General features: G+C 35.7%; 2 protein-coding genes across 9 annotated transcripts; one reads left to right on the top strand and one right to left on the bottom strand.

Moving 5' to 3' along the window:
- The first annotated feature begins 1,221 nt into the window (after window positions 1-1,221).
- On the top strand, window positions 1,222-20,328 carry LOC130806425 (probable thiol methyltransferase 2). 8 transcript variants are annotated; one of them, XR_009040310.1, is made up of 11 exons: window positions 1,222-1,472; window positions 3,897-3,998; window positions 4,312-4,349; window positions 4,755-4,841; window positions 7,502-7,602; window positions 7,672-7,764; window positions 8,136-8,182; window positions 8,311-8,389; window positions 8,779-8,888; window positions 18,556-19,459; window positions 19,542-20,245. XR_009040310.1 is itself a non-coding variant. In XM_057671508.1 (10 exons), the coding sequence occupies exons 1-10, from the start codon at window positions 1,265-1,267 to the stop codon at window positions 10,053-10,055; spliced, it is 882 nt and encodes a 293-aa protein (XP_057527491.1). In that variant the 5' UTR covers window positions 1,222-1,264; the 3' UTR covers window positions 10,056-10,178. The 8 variants fall into 8 exon arrangements, 5 of the variants coding, with proteins under 5 accessions (XP_057527491.1, XP_057527496.1, XP_057527504.1 ...); XR_009040315.1 differs by having other exon boundaries at window positions 7,672-7,771; window positions 19,542-20,242; XR_009040314.1 differs by lacking the exons at window positions 18,556-19,459; window positions 19,542-20,245 and adding an exon at window positions 10,039-10,178 and having other exon boundaries at window positions 7,672-7,771.
- Window positions 9,615-10,157, bottom strand: LOC130806456 (uncharacterized). The gene is made up of 2 exons (XM_057671549.1): window positions 10,022-10,157; window positions 9,615-9,942 (listed from the first exon to the last, which is right to left on the bottom strand). Exons 1-2 carry the CDS (start codon window positions 10,118-10,120, stop codon window positions 9,634-9,636), a joined length of 408 nt encoding a protein of 135 aa, XP_057527532.1. The 5' UTR covers window positions 10,121-10,157; the 3' UTR covers window positions 9,615-9,633.
- Window positions 20,329-21,496: the final 1,168 nt, after the last annotated feature.

Here is a 21,496-nt window from a genome sequence, read left to right as displayed (position 1 = left end):
TCTTACCACAATTTAATCGAGTACTATAGGTACATACTATGTTATACTCACATCTTCTTCCTCCTTATGCTTTTTCGTTGGAATTTCCCTACTCGTTGGTGGTAAGTACCTACTAAGTGCTACCTACAATTGCTGGTTAAAATGTGAAAAGGATTATTGTTAGCAAAAACTATACAAAGATTGAATTATTTAAAACTAAGAAAAAGTAGGAATTATTTAAACAGATCAACCATTATGAGGTTATTTAGGATAATTATTCCTATTTATTGTACTCCATATAAAAGTATTGATATATTATGAAAAAGAAGCCCAGTTTGTTGCGAGGGCAGATGGGTATAAGGAGAAATAAAACCTAATACCCACCATCTATTCACTAAGCTCTCAAAGTACAAGACTTATCACATATACTCCAACTTTCCACAAAGTAATTCATTTTGTATGAGATTATTTCATCATTACACATTTGTTATAATTATTTCATATCTTTAATTGATCACTTTAAAATTATAAATTATTATTTTAAGAAAAAATTACCAGCAATAATATAATCTTTTGCTTATTTACTAATAATAATACCAACTTTTGATTAACTATTAATAATACCAACTTGTGTTTTTCTAGAATATCCCTAACATGTTAAAAATAAAACTTTAGGAGATTATATGATTGATAAAAAATTGGTAAATTAGTTAATAAACTAAAGTTGGTATTATTCTAGGAAAAAACCCCTTAATTTCATGTTATTCATGGTTAATCAAAAGTTGGTATTATTGTAATAAAATTAATGAAAAATTGTATTATTCACGGTAATTTTTTAATTTAATTGGCTAAATCTATATAAATCAGCGCATTAAAAGATAGTCTTACTATGAAACCATCATCATCATCATACCTAGTGTATTCCGCCCATAGAAAACTATGAATAGGGACCAGGGAGAAAATGACGGCGGCAATTCATACTAATAAAAAAGAGTGCGATCAAAGAGTCCCCCAACTTAAAAAAAAATAAGATAAAATTCTGAAACCTATATTATTTAAAATTTTTGCCCACAAATCCATAGATATTCATAAACCAAATCCAATTGTGACTTGTGACTTGTGAGCTATGACGTATGCAATACAAAACGGTAAAATTATAGCCGCGGTAAAATTATAGCCGCGTGACATTCTTATTAACAAATATAATATACCTATATATTTTGAGGTTAGATTAGATTGAAATTAAAATTGAAATTGAAAATAAATTAATTTTGAATTTTGATAAATGAGGAGACTTTCATTGTTTCTCTCTCCGCTGCTCATTAAATCTCCAACGTCTTCGGTGTCTGAAATTCAAATTCTTCCTCGATTGTATCACCGCGCTGTAACTCCACCTCTAATGGCGGCACCTAGAAAATCCGGAGAAAATTCATCAGGAACTATTCAATTTGCAGTTGACAAATTGCATGCATTCCTTCACTCCAATCCCACTGGTAATGGTTTAACCCTTAATTTATTGTTAATTTTTTGATGTTTATTTGAATACTTGGATAATTTTTTTTATAACGAAGTAATCAAACTTTTTCGGGATATTCAGTGGGTTTTAAACATGGAAGGGGTTAAAATAAAAAGGATATGAACTTTTCATGCTTTGATCTACTAGCACTCCGACGCCCCTCATAATTCATTGATGTACCGATCTTCTTTTCTAATTCCAATTTCATAATCACAAACAACATTCCACAACCTCTCGTACAAATCACAAAAAATCATCCACAATGAGCTGGAATCTTCAAATTGATCCATACCATGGACTAAGATTGAAGGTAACTTCTTCGGTGTTTGTGAACCGGCTTTTTGGGTTTCTGAATTAATCTCTACAATTGATTGAAATTTGAAATTGGTTAGATACATGCGTTTTTGCGTAAACAATTGGTGAATTCAAAAATTTTTTCGTGATTCATCTTGAGAAAGAATTTTTTTGTGAAAATTTTGATGTGTAGACTAAATAAAATCTTGATAATGGTTTCGTTTTTGTCGTGAAATGAGTTTTTGCAAATGAAATTGTTGAATAAGTATATTCAGGCTACATTTGAAGCCTAACAGTTTCAAATTTGTGTAACCTGATTAAAATCTTGGTAATGGGTACTTTCTCTAATCTCTCATTCAATAATTTGCCTTTGAAATTTTCAAGTAATTTAAGTCGTGAAATGAGTTTGAATTTTGTCAAATTTCTTTTTGATGTTAGTGAATTCACAAAGTGCATTTATGAATATAAACTTGTTGCATTGTTCTTGAAAAAATAGACTTGTCTTTGTTTTGTTTTTGTGTTGTGCTTTGTATATTTTAAAGCCATAGTACCTTATTTTTCATATGTAATACTTTGTAACGCATTAGTGAATTTTCTTCGTAGCTTGATTATTACTAATTCTAATGTCATAGTACCTTTTATTTGTCATACAGAGGTCAATACTCCTAGAATTGTAACACATGCTATTCACATGGTTTCAAAGAGTGATTTTTGTATGGGGAAAAAGCCATATGTTTGCATGAATGTTGAGAATTTAGAAAAGCATTGAATTTTGCAATGGGTATGTATGCTGAAATATGTAGTTTTAAAACACTTTCGACTACTACCAACAAACACAAAGGTGCTATATTTTAAAGTATTTAGTTTGTAGTATAGAGGGGTTTTTGGTATTTGGACTTTAGAAAAATAAAAATAGTGTTATATAATATTAAAGGGGAACCAAAATAAGGCTAAATTGATATTAAAATTTGATAAAATGAATGAATTATGTTTTGTTTTCAAGTTTATTGAGGGGCATAAGCATTGTCTTATTACTCTTACATCGCAACACTATTGAAAGGGTGATAGAAAAGATTGACTATTCTAGTCGATTTCAAATTTCAGTTAATTGTAGAGATGAATTCATTAAACCTAAATAGATAGTTCATAAACATTGAAATTACCGATGATTTTTCTATAGATGACATTTTTTACATATTGGAGTATGCGAGTAGTGTATGAGAGGTTGTGGAATGTTTGTGAATATTTTTTGATAAACAAAATTTTTTAATGGGAAGTGTTGGTTAGGGATGATAAATCCGAAAGAGATCAATTACTAATCTACATTATAATCCTCCAATTACTCCTACAATGATCAGTTAGAGTAGCGTGCTCAAAAAGACCATTTTCTCTTGCCCATACAGATGTTAAGAACTTAGCTTTCTCCCAAATGATATCCAATAGTAATACTCGATCATTAAAAAGTTGTCTATTCCTCTCCAACCAAACATACCAAAGAATTGCATAGCAATAATATCTTCACAAACTTTTGAGCTCCCTCTTATATCCAAAACCCTGCAAATTAAAGAATATAAAATCGCCAATCCTCCTTCGAGCAACCCAAAAGATCTTCACTTATCTTAAAGAGTACGTCCCATAGTTCTCTTGTGAAGCTGCAATGCAAAATGAGATAATCATTATCCTCACCGTCTACCTAGCACATAACACATTTATGCGGGCTCAAAGACTGAATATCTTTCTTATTTAACCCCTTCGGTTTCTATAAGCAGGTTACCCGTTCCTTTTCTCGTCCCATGTACCGCACCGTTTAGCGTTCCAACTTCTAAGATATAATGGGGAGGATACACATATTTAAAGGCTTGTATTTGTCTTTGGGTGACATAATGGAATATAAAATTGGACGATGGTAATTGAGATATGGTAATTATAGTTGCGATTACAATCTTAAAATTGGTAATAAGAGGTTTCTTATTGTTCACTTTGTTGTAAGTATATAAGAGTGACTTTGAAATATTTCTTGTCTCTTTATATGCATTTTTAGCCCTTATATTATGTGTTTAACTTGGATTGACAATAGAGTATTTTATTTTTATGTGTACATTATCAGATGGGTGGGAGCGATGTTGGGAGGAAGGATTAACACCATGGGATTTGGGAAAGCCAACACCAGTTCTTCAACACCTTCTTCAAACCGATTCTCTTCCTAAGGGTAGAGTTCTAGTCCCTGGATGTGGTAGTGTAAGTTTCATTGATGGTTTACATTGATTAGCATATTCATGATTTCTCCAAGTACCAATCCCCTTGCTGCCTGATTCATGCCTATTTGAGCTTATTTATAAATTTATGGATTGGGTATGTTACTTAAAAACATACATTTAAATGGTGGGGGGTGGGATGAAATGCTAGAAAAGAGAGTTGAAAAAACAACACCATATAAAATAGACTATTCTTTTAGTCATTGATCCATTAAATTTAGTGGTTATTTAATGCATTTCATAACTTTTATAAATGTTGCTTCACAGATCTACCTTTGTCATTGACAAGCAGTCTACCTAATCTGGTACATGTAAATTTGACTTGTCCTTTTTGTGCATACTTTTAATTGTATGAAACAAATCTAGCAGTTCACCAAATCCATCTCGTTTTATGTGTCTTTTAGTAGGATGCTTTGAGAGTTTTACTACAAGAATTTAACTGTTTTTTGGTGTTGTGGTTAACTCCATTTCAACATACATCTTTTCGTCCCACAGTTTGTGTTCTGAGGTTTTGACTAGACACTCAGCTGTCTTTTGAGGGAACCTTTTTATCCTTGATTTTTACATACCTGCCCAAAATGCCTCGGATGATAGATTGTTCTTCATTTTTTGCTTTTTTATAACTAGTTTGAACCCCATGCAGACTTTTTAACGCCTCCATTTATAAGTGCATCGTTCCTAAGTAAATGCATCACATTCTTCTATTTCAGGGCCATGATGTGGTGGCACTTGCTTCTCCTGAGCGATACGTTGTTGGGTTGGATATATCTGAGGCTGCCTTACAAAAAGCAAGAGAGGTCATTGACTATATATATTTCATTTGGCTTATTTTTTGTGTTGCTTTCTTTAGTTTCTCTTTCCCTTATTCTCCGCTTATTTTTAATATTAATGAATTATTGTAAACAAACAACAAAAATATGTGATTTTCAGCAAAGCTAAAATGGTATTTAGCTACTATTTGTTTTGCTGCTTCTTTTTGTCGTCCTTCAGTTTTTATTTCTTAGTATGTTGATGAAGTAGTTACAATACGAAGAAAAAACTATTTAGGAAGAAAGCAACAGTTATCTAATGTTTTATGCCTTGCCTGATGTATTTAAGGAAAGACTTGCTGCTTTGCTGGTGGTGGGAATTGATGATTTTGGTAGATTTGTTTCTATCAATCTATTCTCTACTGGAGTAAATTTGCACTTGCAACCGGCAAGTATAATTTGTTTCTTATTTCCTTTAAGAATCAATTAGAATATTTTTTGATTTCGGTATTATTGGCGAGCTTGAGTGGATGAGCTGCATCTGTCGAAGATAGATAAAGAGAATAGAAGGAAGACTTCTTGTTTGGAGCTATTTTAGCAGTTGCATTTGAACAAAAAGTACAAGTTGAAAACTTCAAATCCCCTCTGGTGATATTTTTCTTTTTAGGATCTTGCTGTCAACTGAATTAGTAGGAGTATTTACTTTAAGAGAGTTTCAACCCCAGCTGATATGACGCCTCTTGGGTTCAACCCTTCATTGTGAAAAACTCTTACATTGAAAGTAAATCATCCATTTTGGGGAAGCATGTACAGATATACATACAGTAAATGATTTACAAGAATGTAGTTTTGTAAGATCTGTAACTCTTTTACCCAGGCAATTTTGTTCCTATATTCAACCTAAGGCAGGCATCCTATTCGAAGTGAGACCATCTAATATTAGAAAAAAAAAGCAATGGATAAAAGACAGTTTGGGTTCCTGTCCCTGTCAAAGATGGAAATAGTGCTTCATATATCTTTGTCTCAAGCTTTGTAGATGCTGCTGCATATAAAGAAACATTGTAATATTGTATGCATTGTGAGTCTGACTAGAATGGATATATTAAAATATGCCAATTTGTAAATTTTTACTGAAATGAAAAGCTAAAGGACCCTTTTTAGGGAAGAACAAGAAGAAATAAAGCTAAGAAAACTGGGCATACACAATGAAGCAACAAAATTAAAACAAGAACACAAAGATGATTTATGAGGTATCTTGGATACCTCCCCATCAAACAATGTTGTATATCATTAATTAATCAACGTTACATTAATAACCCAACCCTCACACACCTTTAGAACAATCTCTCAGGCACAAAGTTTCCACCTTTAATGGAAACACACTCTAATACAAGAAGAAATTCTCTTGGCACTTAACACTAGTTGCTATCGATGTGTTAAACTCCCACATACATTCCCAATGCTGATTTTAGTCCCTTATATAGGCCTCTAAATCTTTGGAATAAACCCTAGGACAAATGGGCTACTTGTCACCTAAGTATCGACCAAAACAAAAACACGTGTTTTGGCTCGGCCGCTCAGACGAGCACCATGGCTGCCCAAACGAGTGTTGCAGACCATTCAACTGACTTCCTTGTGCACTTGTGCCTCATTCAAGGCACCTTCCTTCCTTTTGCCTCGTTTAAGGCATGAACCGAGTTTCTCCTTGTGCTCCTTCGTACCTTGTTCAAGGAACTCTATTTGCATATCCTTGTTCACCTCATGGAGTGATACAAAATTTAACCCCTCATACTTCCTTGCACTCCCAATTTCATCTTCCAATGTGCATGCCATAGAGTGGCCATTAAGATGACCCAAATCATCTCCCAAGCATATAATTATCAACATGGGAGGTCCTGCACATGCCTGACTGCATGGGATCACCTAAAATAAAGTGCCTCGGATATTAAATGATATGCTCTAGTATACTAAGATAGCGTAGGTGGTATAAGAATTGCTATTAAGGTTAATCTAAAACAACGGTTTCATTTTTATTACTGTAAGGTTGCTTATTTCGGCAGGCCAAAGAGTTTTATTTTTTGGTTTCGGATTATAATGGGCAATGTTAAAATGACTCATTAAATCATGTCCACTTATAACGGTGTTTGCTACTAATGATTAATCGGAAACAAACTTTGTGTTATCATTAAGACGGATAAGGTAGCGTACACCCGACCATCCTAATCACCGCCTAGGTGGGAGCAACATAATTATCTTAGGTTAATGAATTAAAATGTTCAAGTATAAGGTTGCTACATCTGACTCTCCCAAACCCCATCATGGTGTTAAAGGTAATTGAATGTTGTATCAAGCTTTGCCTCAAGGCCTTAGTTGATCTTTGGATTCTTGATTTTATAGTCTCAAATTATTCTAGACTCTTTAGTGGCATTTGAGCATTGAATAATAATATTACAAAAGCATCCCATGTCATAAAATTATTATTCCTATGTAAAAATGCCTTAAGAAATTGGATATTGGTGAGTTCTGCTTGGTCTTGTTTCATACTTCCTCCCTCTTTTGATGTTTGAAGTTGCAAAATATGTTGTGACTATTCGAAGATAGAGGAAATATATACTATCATTTGAGTTTGTTTGATCCTTATTGATGTACTATCCTGAATAATTTAGTCGTTTTGAACTGTTTCTAACTCAGACATTTTCTCTAATCAGCTGGCGTCATCATCCCCAAATGCAAACTATTTTTCCTTTCTACAAGTAGACTTCTTCACTTGGCAGCCTACTGAATTGTTTGATCTCATCTTTGATTACACGTAAGTAACTGATTATTTCCTTCTGTACTTCCAAAAGATTTATTAAGACAATTTGGTCTTATATTGCAGATTCTTTTGTGCAATCCAACCACACTTGCGGTCAGCTTGGGCAGCTCGTATGAGAGATCTCTTGAAACCAGATGGAGAACTTATAACCTTAATGTTTCCAGTTCTGCTCTAGACTTGTCATGCTTTTTTTCATAATGTGATACTGCATTTTAGTTTGTTACTTTATCATTCCTTCGTCCTTGAACATCCATGGAAAATGCATTATAATTGACTTGGCTGTGTATTGGAACATTCGCGAGTTGTCCGTTGTGACAAATCTCAAACAGAAAAGCTAAGCAAAACGGGGCCTAAAAAATGGATAGAAGTTGATTCTAATTGTATCATTGAATAAAAAGATCTATATCATAAATGTTAGAAACTCAGTACTGAAAGGTCTTCCAGAGATTCAAGTTGCTAAATTTCTTGTGTTTGCTGCCTTGAAGTAGTTTCTGGTAATTGATTTCAATTCTTAACGTTATGTGTAGGTTGATGATCATGATGGTGGACCTCCATATAAAACATCTGTTACCGAGTAACTCTTCCTTTCCCTTCCTCAACGTTTGTTTCCTAGTTTACCCTGTTCCTCACTGGCTAATAACCTATGCTCTTGGTTATCATTCTTAGCTATTTAGGTTTACTTATCTATTTCTTTTTATGCAGTTATGAAGAGGCTCTGCGTCCCTTGGGTTTCCACGCTGTATCTATTGTCGACAATGAGCTCGCAGTGGATCGTCGCAAGGTAGTGTGTCTTCGTTCATGTGCTAGATTTTCATAAGGCAAAGAAATATAATAATTAAAGGTCGATGAAATAATCGTGAGAGTAGGTAAGCCCTAAAGTGAACTGACAATATACTAGAGAGAAGATAGTCAAATATGGAAAGATTCTAATATGGCAAGCAAAACAAAAAGAAAGAGACAAAAATAGAAACAAACAAAAAGGAACAAAAGGAGTAAGGAATAAATGTTCCCTATCTAAGTTGACAAGTTTTGAGATTGAAAGTTCATATGGTCCATTATTTAGAGGTTAGTGTCAATGATACCTCAATATTCTCCTCGTATATGCTGGTAGGAGTTGATTTGTTTGCTTATTCTCGTAAAATTATGAGCAATGTTTTTGTTCCCATTTAGGGACGAGAGAAGCTTGGGAGATGGCGCTGGATGGCGAAAGTCTCTCCGCTTTGAAAACAACCAAACCCTTTGCAAAAAACGCGCAAATGTAGCCATTGTTGCTTTAAGATGTACGTGATGGATTAGTAATTCTTTTCAATTAAGAATCTACTGTATCTCATGTATCTCATTTGAGCTTTGCATTTAGACAAATGCATATGTTGCACTAGGCTTATGTTAATTAAACCATGGTTTGGTGTTCGGTGTAGTGGCATGCAGGGGTGTAACCCAACCTGCTTTAGTCGACCCCTAAATGGCGGGTCAATTCTCTCCAAAAAAGAGTAATTGGTTGGGTATCGGTCATGGTCCACGGGCCACATCTTAACTATTTTGAAAATTTGAAATACCTAAGCTAAAAAAAATCAATTAAATAAACTAAGGATCAAAAAATTTTCAAAAGTAAGTGTGAAAATCTCAAACCTATGGTTTGATGCTGTTCGCAGTTAGTAACTGCGAACAGCAAATAAGACAAATTAGTTGTTCGCAGTTACTAACTGCGAACAACTATTTTGTCTTATTTGCTGTTCGCAGTTACTAACTGCGAACAAATAATTAAATTTTTTTTCCTTTATTTTCGAGTTGTTATTTGTTGTATTTGCACTAAAGACATTAGAATAAGTAATTACAAGTCAATGTATGTTTAAGGCGACATGATTCATCGCCTAAACTCCGATCATTCATAAGTCAAAGCTTGGAGGCTATGATAAAGTAATTAAACATATATATACAACAAAATATATATAAATGTTTGAAATATACAATTCAATAAAAAAATATATATGTATATAGTTGATTCAAATACACAAAAGTTAAACGTTAACGCTCACGACTTTCATCTACCCTATCCAACTGAGTTGGTCTCCTATGCCTCCTACGGTAGTAAGAGGCGTTTGGGTGTCGCTCTGGCAGTGGAAGGGACTGGAACTGTAATGGCTGTGATAGTCCAGCCTGCGAGATCCCCGCAACGTCAACGGGGTATGAATGGCCCATCTCCTCCAAATGGTAGTCATAGGTAGGAGATGAGACGTGCGTATGGGCGGTAGTCGGTGAGGACTCTACAGCACTTAATATCTCCCTCACCGGCTCCTCGTGGCTGTACCGCATCACGTCTGCCGCATCTTGCGTCTGCAATTAATATTTAGTTAATGTAACGTTATATTATTTAATCGGCAACATAATCATATAAATGCAAATGAAGACTTACAAATTGGGTCATCGTAGGCACAGAAGGTGCGTAATGTGCTGTTGCGAAGATGGCACGTGGTGTCATCCATCGACGCGTGATGGAGAGGAACCACAGCATGTAGTCTGGTGTAGTAGGTGCGCCATGAACATCGATCGACGCACCTTGTGCCTGCAGCTCAAGTCTACCATCCCAACGAGCGATGACACCAATTGATCTCCATCCAGTTTGCCCCAATCTGATTTTTGCGCGAAATTAGGTGCAGCAGGGTTTCAGTGTCACAAGGCGGTGGAATGCCCTGTACCAACCCATATTGGCGCATTATGCGCTTTGGTAGATGTACTTCGACAATGTCGAAGCATATGAGTGGCACAGAAGCCCTCCACGCACCTGAATGAATCTCTGAGTGTTCGGGTACAACTGCGTAGGCTTCCGCAGGGTATGGGTCCCACAAAAACTAAAATACATGTTATGAAAAGGTAAGTAATATGTTAATTAAATTGTACTAATGTTAATAAGTACTGAAATGTTTACCTGGTTGGGTCGTAGCAGGTCTAACTGATCTCGGTAAAATCCGATACCGCTGCCGGTGTGCTTGCGCGTCCGTCGTGCAAAATTCCACCTCGAACCGTACGCAACATCTGGTGGGGGTTGTGGTGGAGGAGCAGTATCACCACAACCAACGGTTCTATAAAGTTGGCCGATAAGAATATACTCCCAAGCCCACTGCTAACGATCGCAAATGTAATTAGAATGTAACTCACCGAATGTGGATTAGAATTAAATGTTTTTGTTATTACCTGTAATATGACTAGTGATCCTGCAATCTCCTTGACATTCTTTTGGGCAGCACCACATAGCCTCCTGTACAAGTATCCTAGGGTTGCGGAGCCTCAGCTATACTCGGCGATGCGCTCCCACGGGTCGTCAAGTAAAGTTAAGTAAAGTTAAGTAAAGTTAAGTATGGAGCTGTATTTTCCTAGACTTAGGCTTCCCTTTACCCCGAATTTGATCGAGATCATGTCTAAGTTCTAAGCCCGTGTATTGCGGCTATGATCTCTTATCGATCATTGGCATGAAGTAATGTTCATATGTACTTGCATAACTTTGAGATGTATAGCACGGATCCACGAACCTCTCATATGAAAGGTATCGTTTGATGCAAACAACAAGTATATGTGAACAAGGAAGGTGGTATATCTCAAGTTTGTTACATGTGCACTTAATTTGATTCAAGTCAACATGTTGAATCTTACCCCCCTTGGACGATCCTCTAGTACCCTTTCCAGTCTTAACTTTTAATACACCACTTTTATAATCAAATGCGATTATATCATGGAAATTTGCCTTCTTAGTATTTCTATTGATAATCCTAGTGGCATGTGTTGTGTACATGTGTCCTCCAAGTAACCATGCGCTAGCACGTTCACGTCTTTGAACAAAGTAGTCGTTTACCCGATAGAAGGTGAATTCAACAAGTGTTGTCAAAGGTAAGAAACGTACACCCTTCATCACAAAGTTGAAAACTTCAGCTAAGTTCGTGTTAGTAACGCCATACCTATGACCTCCATCATGACACAACGACCACTTAGACATATCACCCACGTCATCAATCTAGAAAATTGCCTCTCGTTTTGCAGTCGCAATTGCCTTTAAACCATTCATTACCTTAACTTGTTTTCTTTGCTCAACTGTTTTACCAAACAACTTCTTCAACTGAACATTATCCATAGCACGATTGAAGTTGCTAAGCAAATGGCGTAAGCAAAACCTATGATAAGCATTAGGTGGTTGCGACTCCGGCTCTTCCATGGTTGCTAAAATACCAGCGTGTCTATCAGAAATAACGCATAAACTCATCCTCTGTGTGAAATGTTTACGAATACAAGCCATAAACCACGACTATGCACTTATATTCTCCTTCTCTACCAAGGCAAAGGCCAATGGAAAGATTCCCTTATCACCATCTTGGGCAATGACAGTCAATAACGTATGACGATATTTATCATACAAGTGTGTGCCGTCAATGGCGATAAGAGGTTTACAATAATTTAAGCCTTCAATGCAAGGTTTAAAGGCCTAAAAGACACATTAGAAGGTCCTAATATTAGGTATCACATATACGCCTGTGTCATTGTCCTCTTTAAAATACCAATCAAGTGCTAACCCCTATGGCACCTCGACGGAGAATGGATATGCGAGCGGAAGTTGAACCCGAGTTGGAGTATGACTCCCCTTTTGTTTAGATCTCTTTATTGTATTTGAGAGACTATTAGTTTAGATTTAGACTATTTTAAGGATGTAATTTGAACTCTGGACTTATTTCGATTTGGTTGTAATTTTCCTATATTTTGGACAGTTAAGACTTCCGTTATATTGCTTTGGTTTGGTTCAAGTATTATACTTGAATATTGGTTTGACCTTTAAGTAACCCCTTAATTGTGTTGGCAAAATTAAGCTTCTGCTTGATTAATACTAAATTCCGGTTAGTGTTTGCCTTCATAATTTGAGGCGGTTACAATTGGTAACAGAGCCAAGGCTTTGGAAGCTTGTCTAAAATATCAGGAAAATTAGAGAACGAGTTTAACTTAAAGAAGTTGAAGTTGAAGTAATTAGGAAATGAACTTAAAATTTAGGGATTATAGGTAAAGAAAGGATTTAAGTAGTAAATCTAACTTAAATCAGATTATTAACTAAGTATCATTAGTAAACTAGAAGTCTTAAAGGTTTCTTGTAAGCAAGTGATTATCCAATTATGTGGCTAAGTTGCCTATGCATGATGGTAAATTAAGTTGATGAATCATCATTAAAAGTGTTGAAGCTGCTAAACAAGTGATCCAATGGGATGAAAATTGATGAAGTTATTAAGTCATTAAATTAATAAAGTTAAGAAAGTGTGTTATGCAAGTGCATATCTATTTGTCTTAAAGGCATAATTATAAATTAGTTATTAACTCTTGGCAGGGACCTAGAGGAAATTAGGGAAGGAATGGATCCTTGAGCCCAATTGAATCTCCTAACCGAGCAACTCAGAGTCATCAAAGAGACCAATGCTCAATTAGTCCAGTTCATAGCCAACCAACATGCTAGTGTGGATGACGAGACTAAGTTTTACAAAAGGCTTGCTACCCACAGGCCTAAGACCTACAATGATGCTACAGATCCAGTTGTCCTTGAAGATTGGATCAATGAAACCGAGAAAATTCTTGAGGTGGTAAACTGTCTAGAAAATCTTAAGGTTAAACTTGCAGCATTCTATCTAGTGGGACCTGCAGAGCTTTGGTGGAGAGCCCTAGAAGGTGTCTCAGCTGCTTCCACATCTGCTGGTGGAGCAGCACAACCCACCAGTTGGAGATGGAAAGATTTCTTGAAGAAACTAAGGGAGAGGTTCTATCCAGCAGCTCTACAGAGACAAAAAGAATCAGAATTTCTTTACCTGAGGCAGCATTCTCTTAGCGTTACCAAATATGCTAACAAGTTCTTGGAGTTGGCTCGATTTGCCCCAGATTATGTGCTTGATGAAAAGAAAAAGATGGATCGCTTCTACAATGATCTCAACTTCAGCTACCAAAAATTGATGGGTCAATATGAGTCTTTTCAAGCTATGTATGAACATGTTGTGGAGAAAGCAATGGTCTGCAAGAGAGAGGAAGATGTGAGGAAAAAGAGATCTGGAAGAAACCAGGGAGGTCAGAACAAGAAGCCCAGAGCTGAGGGAAACTAACTTTCAAAACCAAAACCCCGGGAATGGTGGAGCACGATACTCAGGAAATCAAGGGAACCAGCGTAACAATAACTCTCAGCTTCGCCTTGAATATAAAGGAGGCAATAAAAGCCTCATCTTTTGGAGACCAATGGAACCAGCGTCCGAGAGGAGGAAAATTCTTTTGCCATTACTACAGCGGAGAAGCCTAGCACCTTGATTCCTAAGACAAAAAGTAAAGTCATTTTCGGATTACTGTTATTTCTTGGTAAGTCCGCTCGTGTCTTATTTGATTCTGGGGCCGACAAGTCTTATGTTTCTAAGTCATTTGTGAGATCCTTGGACTGTTCTGTTAATGTATGCCCTATAATGCATAGAGTTGACTTACCTGATGGATCAACGGTATCATGTAATACAAAGTTGATTGATTGCCTATTAGTGATCCAGGGTAAGGAGTTTCACGTAGACCTGATTGTATTTGACTTAGGAGGGTTTGATATCATTCTCGGAATGGACTGGCTAGGTAAACACAGGGCAGTGATTGAGTGCTATGGGAAGAATGTAAAGGTTAGGAACAATCCAAGGGATCAAGTAGCTTTTAGTGATAGGACCATACCTAATATTGAGCCAGAGATGATTGAGAGGCTTACAACGTTTCCAAAGAGAGATGGGGAAGCCCAAGTCTACCACATGAGCGAGTCAACATACAAGGAGGTCGATTTAAGCCAGATCTTGATTGTGCGAGAATTTTCTGATGTATTCCCTCATGATCTACCTGGGTTACCTCCAAAGAGAGAGATTGATTTCCACATTGACCTAGTTCCAGGGTCAAGCCCGATTTCAAAGGCACTATATAGAATGGCACCACTTGAGTTGGCTGAACTAAAAACCCAACTCGAGGAGTTACAAGATAAAGGGTTTATCAGACCAAGTGTATCACCATGGGGAGCTCCAGTGTTGTTTGTGAAGAAGAAAGATGGGTCTTTGAGGCTATGCATTGACTATCAGGAGCTGAACAAAATCACCATCAAGAACAAGTATTTACTTCCTATAATTGATGATTTATTTGACCAATTGAAAGGAGCCGGTGTTTTCTCTAAAACTAATCTGAGATCTGGTTACCATTAGTTTAGGATAGCGGAAGAAGACATTCCTAAAACTGCTTTCCGCACCAGATATGGGCACGATGAGTTTAGAGTGATGTCGTTTGGGTTAACCAATGCCCTTGCAGCATTCATGGACTTGATGAATCGAACATTCCATGACTATCTTGATAAATTTGTAGTGGTTTTCAATGATGATATCTTGGTGTACTCTAAGACAGAGAAAGATAATGAGGAGCACTTAAGATTGGTATTAATACGATTGAGGGAAAGAAGCTTTTATGGGAAGTTGAGCAAGAGTGAATTCTGGTTGGATCGAGTTGTCTTCCTAGGTCATGTAATCTCAAAAGATGGCATAACAGTGGACCCGAGAAGATAAGGACTATCATTGATTGGCCAGCATCGACTAGTGTAACTGAGGTAAGAAGCTTTATGGGTTTGGGAGGTTATTACCGAAGATATGTTGATGGGTTTTCTAAGATCGCACTACCGATCACCAGTTTGGTTCGAAAGAATACCAAATTTGTGTGGTCACAAAAGTGCGAAGACGCTTTCCTAGAATTGAAGAAAAGGTTGACAACGACTGCAGTGCCTGTATTGCCTGAGGATGGGAAAGAGTTCACGGTATACAGTGACGCATCTTTAGAGGGCTTGGGTTGTGTACTCATGCAAGAGGGGAAAGTGATTGCCTACACATCGAGACAATTGAGGCCAAATTTTTCAGTGTTAGAGCAAGCACCCAAATCACCCTCATGTGGAGGGTCTTCGGAGTGCCGTGATGAGAGTGCGACGAAGAACAAGTGTGTGATGCAAGTGAGGTGCAATGGGCAAGGCATGGGAGGACTTAAGAGGCCTTGATAGGTGCTCGATCAAGGCAAGGAACCTAGGAGAGTGTGGCTCGATCGAGGCAGAAGGTGCAACAAAGGAGCAGTAGCAGTCAGAGGCTGTTGAAGCCTTCGCTCGAGCAGGCGAGCAGCTTGGCTCGACCGAGCAAGGTTCAGCACATGTTTTTGCGGGTATTCTGTTTCGTGGGCTGTTTTACTTGGACATTGAGGGTTTTGTCCTAGAGCTTCTAATATGTTGAGGGACTATATAAAGGGGTCCTAGAACATCATTAGAAGAAAGAGGTGAGGCTAATACACATTAGAAAGGCTAGGGTTTGAGAACCAAGAGAGTTTCTTCTACTATGTATTAGATTGTGGGTGATCTCCATTGTTGAATGGAATCACTATCTTGAGAGCTTGTTCTCAAGTGTGTTTGGTTAGTCATTAATGTATTGTTGAATAGATTAATGAATGTAATCGTCTTTTGAGGGGAGGTATCATTAGATACCTCATAACACATTGGTGTTGTTGTTTGTTGTCTCTTGTTTATGTCCTATTTTTCACTCAACTTCTACTCATAATTCTACTATTGTTGGGTCCGGACCGTTCTCTTTCATTCAGAATTTAGAATAAAGTAAGTTGTAGTACTTCTTTTCTTGAAGTCCTTGAAAATATTTGTAGCCTCAAAAGCCCTTGGCATTAATCGAAGACTTTAATAAATTGTTGGTATTTTTGGCCATGTTGTTGAAATAAATAGGAGTTGGTCTTCCATATTTGGATAGCACGTCTATCATTAACTGAAAATGTTATCTTTTAAATATTGGTTGAGAGAACTTTGCTCCTTGTAATATATTTTACTCCGTGTCAATAAATATAAGCGATGCAATATTTTAACATGAAACACTCAAATAAAAAATACCATTAAAAAATTTCAGGTAATTAAAAATGAAATGGGGTATCCTTAGACATACAACTTGGTTTGTGCACTAGTACGCTTGTGTGTATCAGAATATATTAACATGAAATATGCTTAAGAAAGACCGTTAAAAGAATTATCTTGACTTGTGCACTTGCGCATAAATTTTATTCGAACTTATATGTCTACTGACATTGAATTTCTCCTTGAAGACTACATGGAAGATCATAACAATAATATTGAATGTATAAAGACAAGTCCAACATGGAATGCTTTTATCCAAGAGCCTGAAAATAAAATGTATACTTCATGGTTTCAAACTATATATGTTTAGGTTTACGCAAGAAATGAAGAGGGAAGGAAAAGAAGTGCATCACAAAAAAGTATAAAATCAGCAGAGCTAAATCACAATATCATATAGCTTCAACATTTAGAATAATGTATTCAATTATTTTCTACTTTCATTATCCAGTAGCATGATTCCAATTTCACAAAAAAGTATCAAACTTATCTCCTGTAACTAACCTAACACCTCAAATTGTGCAAAAAAAATACTGGTAAAATACCTTTAAAAAGCTTCGTCAATCTCAGCTTCACTTCAGTTGCATCCTCAATATTAATTGGGAGAGTTGGCATAGCTCTATTAATACAACAAATCTTACGCACCTGAATCTCCACCTGCACAATTGACGAGAAAATTGTCATTAAAATGTCCTCAAATTCATCACATTAAACAAACATCGCAAAATCTTACAAATACTAATTTGCTCGATATTACCTGCTGAGAGGTTCCTTTAATGGCGTCACCAGGAACAAAAACAACACCAAGTATCAACAATCGATTCACGGCTCGAAGTATTGGCAAACTTAACCTTCTGTTCACTAACTTTCTCCTTGGCAACCATTAAAACACATTGAACGGTATAACCAGATTCTCTCACCACAACAAACGCCATTTTCTTGGAAACAGCGCGAATTGCCTGAACTCGTCCTCGTATTAGAACCTCCATGTCCTTAAGATCACAAGAGAGAGATTTCACTTCCGTTCATTTACGACCAGAGATTTCACTTCCGTTCGAGTTTCGCGCTTTCGTTTTGGCAGCTTTCTTGCTGAGTTTAGGGGCCTGGTCGGTGTTTTCTTCGGCGGAATTGCTATTGTCTCATCGGTAGACATTTTTGAAGAGAGTGAAGAAATGATAAGAGATATTGGGAGGGACGAAGGTAAATTGAAGGAGAAAACAACAATAGATTGAGACATTCAAACAGCACGAGAATAAAACGGGAGTTACTAAATTTCGCCACCCCTTTTATTAATAGTAAATCACACTTAATATCACTATTAACACTTTAATTCGTAAGATTTGTCTATATATATCGAATTCTCAAACGCGTATGAAGTACGAATTCAAACACGGTACTATCTCTCTAAAAACTCTTAAACAAGCTGTTACTTGTAATTAATTAACTATGGCTAACGAAAGCGACTATGAATCGGATGCGGTACGTAAATTTTTTAATTTGAATCGTTGGAAATTTAAAAAAAAAAAAATTAAATCGCACAAAACTGGGCGACTGAAACATGGTTCAGTCGCCCAGTTTTGTGTGATTTAATTTTTTTTATTTATTTACGTAATTTATTATTATTATAACTATTATTATTATTATTATTATTATTATTATTATTATTATTATTATTATTATTATTATTATTGTTGTTGTTGTCGTCGTCGTCGTCATTATTAATTTTACTTTTCGTAATTTTTTTATTATTCTTATTATTATTATTATTATTATTATTATTGTCATTATTATTATTATTATTACTATTATTATTATTATTATTATTATTATTATTATTATTATTATTATTATTATTAGTATTATTATTATTATTTTTTTATTAATTCTTTTTTTAGTATTAGTAATTTTATTAATTTTTGTTATAATTATTATTTAAATTTTCGTCATTAATGTAATTAATTTATATTATTTTTATTTCAAATTTGCAGGAGTTTAAAAACTTTGGAGACAACGTAGACTACTCCGGTAGCTTTGTTACGGATAGCAATAACAATTAGTTTTCAATTTACACGTGCTTCTTATAAAAAGAAAGAAGAACGTTCTAGAGTTAGTGTCTATTTAAGATATCACCGCTATGGTAATATTAGGGGTGATGTACATAATCTAGATAATACAACCCCACCTGGTTCTAAAAATAGAAGTTGCGGGTGTAAATTTTTGATTGTAGAAAGTAGTCGTAAACCAGGAGAAAGACCTTGAACGGTAAGGGTGTGTCCTGGTAAAAAAGGAAAACATAACCACCCGTTCTTCGTGTATAGAGATGGTCATGTAAGGGCGAATAGGATCAATATAGATATTCGGGAGCACATACGACAACTTAGTGGAACCGAAATGCAACCGGCCTTTATTATGAATTCTATTAGAGATAATTTTCCTGGTTTTATGCTAGTATGAATCTGATATATAATATTAGGCAATCAATAAGGAGAGAAGAGATGGAGGGTAGGACTTCCCTTCAACATTGTCTTCATATGGCCACAGAACTTAATTACGTGGTCTGGACAGACTTGGATATCGAAGGGCAATTGAGCAGACTATTAATTGCAAATCCTACCTCTATCCAAATGATACGTACGTGGCCGTATGTTGTGCTGATAGATACAACGTACAAAACGAACAAACAAAAGAGGCCACTATGTGAAGTGATCGGAATGACGCCAACCAATCACAACTTCTTAGTTGCGTTTTGTTTGATGCGAGATGAGGCGGCTGTGTCGTATTCGTGGGTGTTGCAGGGATTGAGAGATATTTTCGACACTACTAAGACTCCTAGCGTCATTGTAACCGATCGAGACGAAGGTTTATTTGCAGCTATTCGTGACATCTTCCCAGGTAAAAATGTTTTGTTGATTAATTAATGTCGTTGTATCTATTGAATATGTCTTAATTACGTTCAATATTTTGTTTAATGTAGATGTGCGACATTTGTTATGCATCTGGCATATTGCCAACAACGTAGAGAACATGGTGGACAAGTTGTGTGGCGGGAAAAAAAATCAACAAGGCCAAATATTCAGACAGGGCAGATGGAACCCCTTGGTTGAAAGTTCCACAATCGGGGAATTTGAACAGAGATGGCAAGCGATCGTGAGTACGTGGTCGATTAGGAACAAAAAGGTTGTTCGGTATCTGGCTGGAACATGGATTCCACTTAGAGAGAAATTTGTGCGTGCGTGGACAAATGATTGTTTCCACTTGGGTAACCAGACTACCAGCAGAGTTGAAAGCCAACACTCGTCTTTCAAGTATTACCTTGGTAGCGGTAATAGTTCATTCGATACCGTTTTTAAAAGTGCACATGCACAGATTATAAATCAGCAAGCCAAGATCCGACAAGCGCTACAGGAATCCATGAATTCTGTAGCAAGGTCGTTGCGACAGCATTTCTTTTTAGACCTTTATATCGCCACGTATCTATCTATGCCTTGGAGCAGCTCCAGCTTGAGTATAACCGCATGTTAGAACTGGGTGATTTTGTATTAAACAAATGCGGTTGTGTACTTCAACAAACCCATGGATTGCCGTGTGCATGTTATCTACATATGTGCATCGGTTCACATGGTGTTAAAACTACATTGCTACTATATAGAATATTCCTATTAATAATCTTACAATGAAACGAATGAAACAAGATTTCACTTAAATATATTTTAACTTATAGATAATAATAAAATACAAATTAAAAATAATAAGTGAATAGTAACTAAAATGTAAATGAGAATACCGAGAAAAATAGGAGGGAGTATAATTTTATAGTTTAGGCTCAAAATGGTAAAATTAAGAATAATTTAGGTCTCAATACTATTTGCTAGCTCGCTAATATTTGTTAGGAAAAATTATCCTGAATAATCCCACCTATTGTCTATCTATTGTGAATAATTCATACTATTGATTATTTCTAAATATCAACATTTGTATATTTTTTGCTGATAGCAACTCTTACCACAATTTAACCGAGTACTATAGGTACGTACTATGTTACACTCACATCTTCTTCCTCCTTATGTTTTTTTGTTGGAGTTTCCCTACTCGTTGGTGGTAAGTACCCGCTAAGTGCTACCTACAATTGCCGGTTAAAATGTGAAAAGGAGTGTTGTTAGCAAAAACTATACAAAGATTGAATTATTTAAAACTAAGAAAAAGTACGAAAATATTTAAACAGATCAACCATTATGAGGTTATTTAGGATAATTATTCCTATTTAGTGTACCCCGTATAAAAATATTGATATATTATGCAAAAGAAGCCCAGTTTTTTGCGAGGGCAGATGGGTATAAGGACAAATAAAACCTAATACCCACCATCTATTCACTAAGCTCTCTAAGTACAAGACTTATCACATATACTCCAACTTTCCACAAAGTAGCTCATTTAGTATGAGATTATTTCATCATTACACATTTATTATAATTATTTCATATCTTCAATTGATCACTTTAAAATTATAAATTGTTATTTTAAGGAAAAATTACTAGGAATAATATAATCTTTTGCTTATTTACCTATAATAATACCAACTTTTGATTAACTATTAATAATACCAACTTGTGTTTTCCTAGAATATCCCTAACATGTTAAAAATAAAACTTTAGGAGATTATATGATCGATAAAAAATTAGTGAATTAGTTAATAAACTAAAGTTGGTATTATTCTAGGAAAAAAACCCTTAAGTTCGTGTTATTCATGGTTAATCAATAGTTGGTATTATTGTAAGAAAATTAACGAAAAATTGTATTATTCACGGTAATTTTTTAATTTAATTGGCTAAATTTATATAAATCAGCGCATCAAAAGATAGTCTTACTATGAAACCATCATCATCATTATACTCAGTGTATTCCGCCCATAGAAAACTATGAATAGGGTCC

This window comes from Amaranthus tricolor, chromosome 1, assembly GCF_026212465.1.
Source record: "Amaranthus tricolor cultivar Red isolate AtriRed21 chromosome 1, ASM2621246v1, whole genome shotgun sequence".
NCBI lineage: Eukaryota > Viridiplantae > Streptophyta > Magnoliopsida > Caryophyllales > Amaranthaceae > Amaranthus > Amaranthus tricolor.
This window is presented reverse-complemented; position numbering and strand designations above follow the sequence as displayed.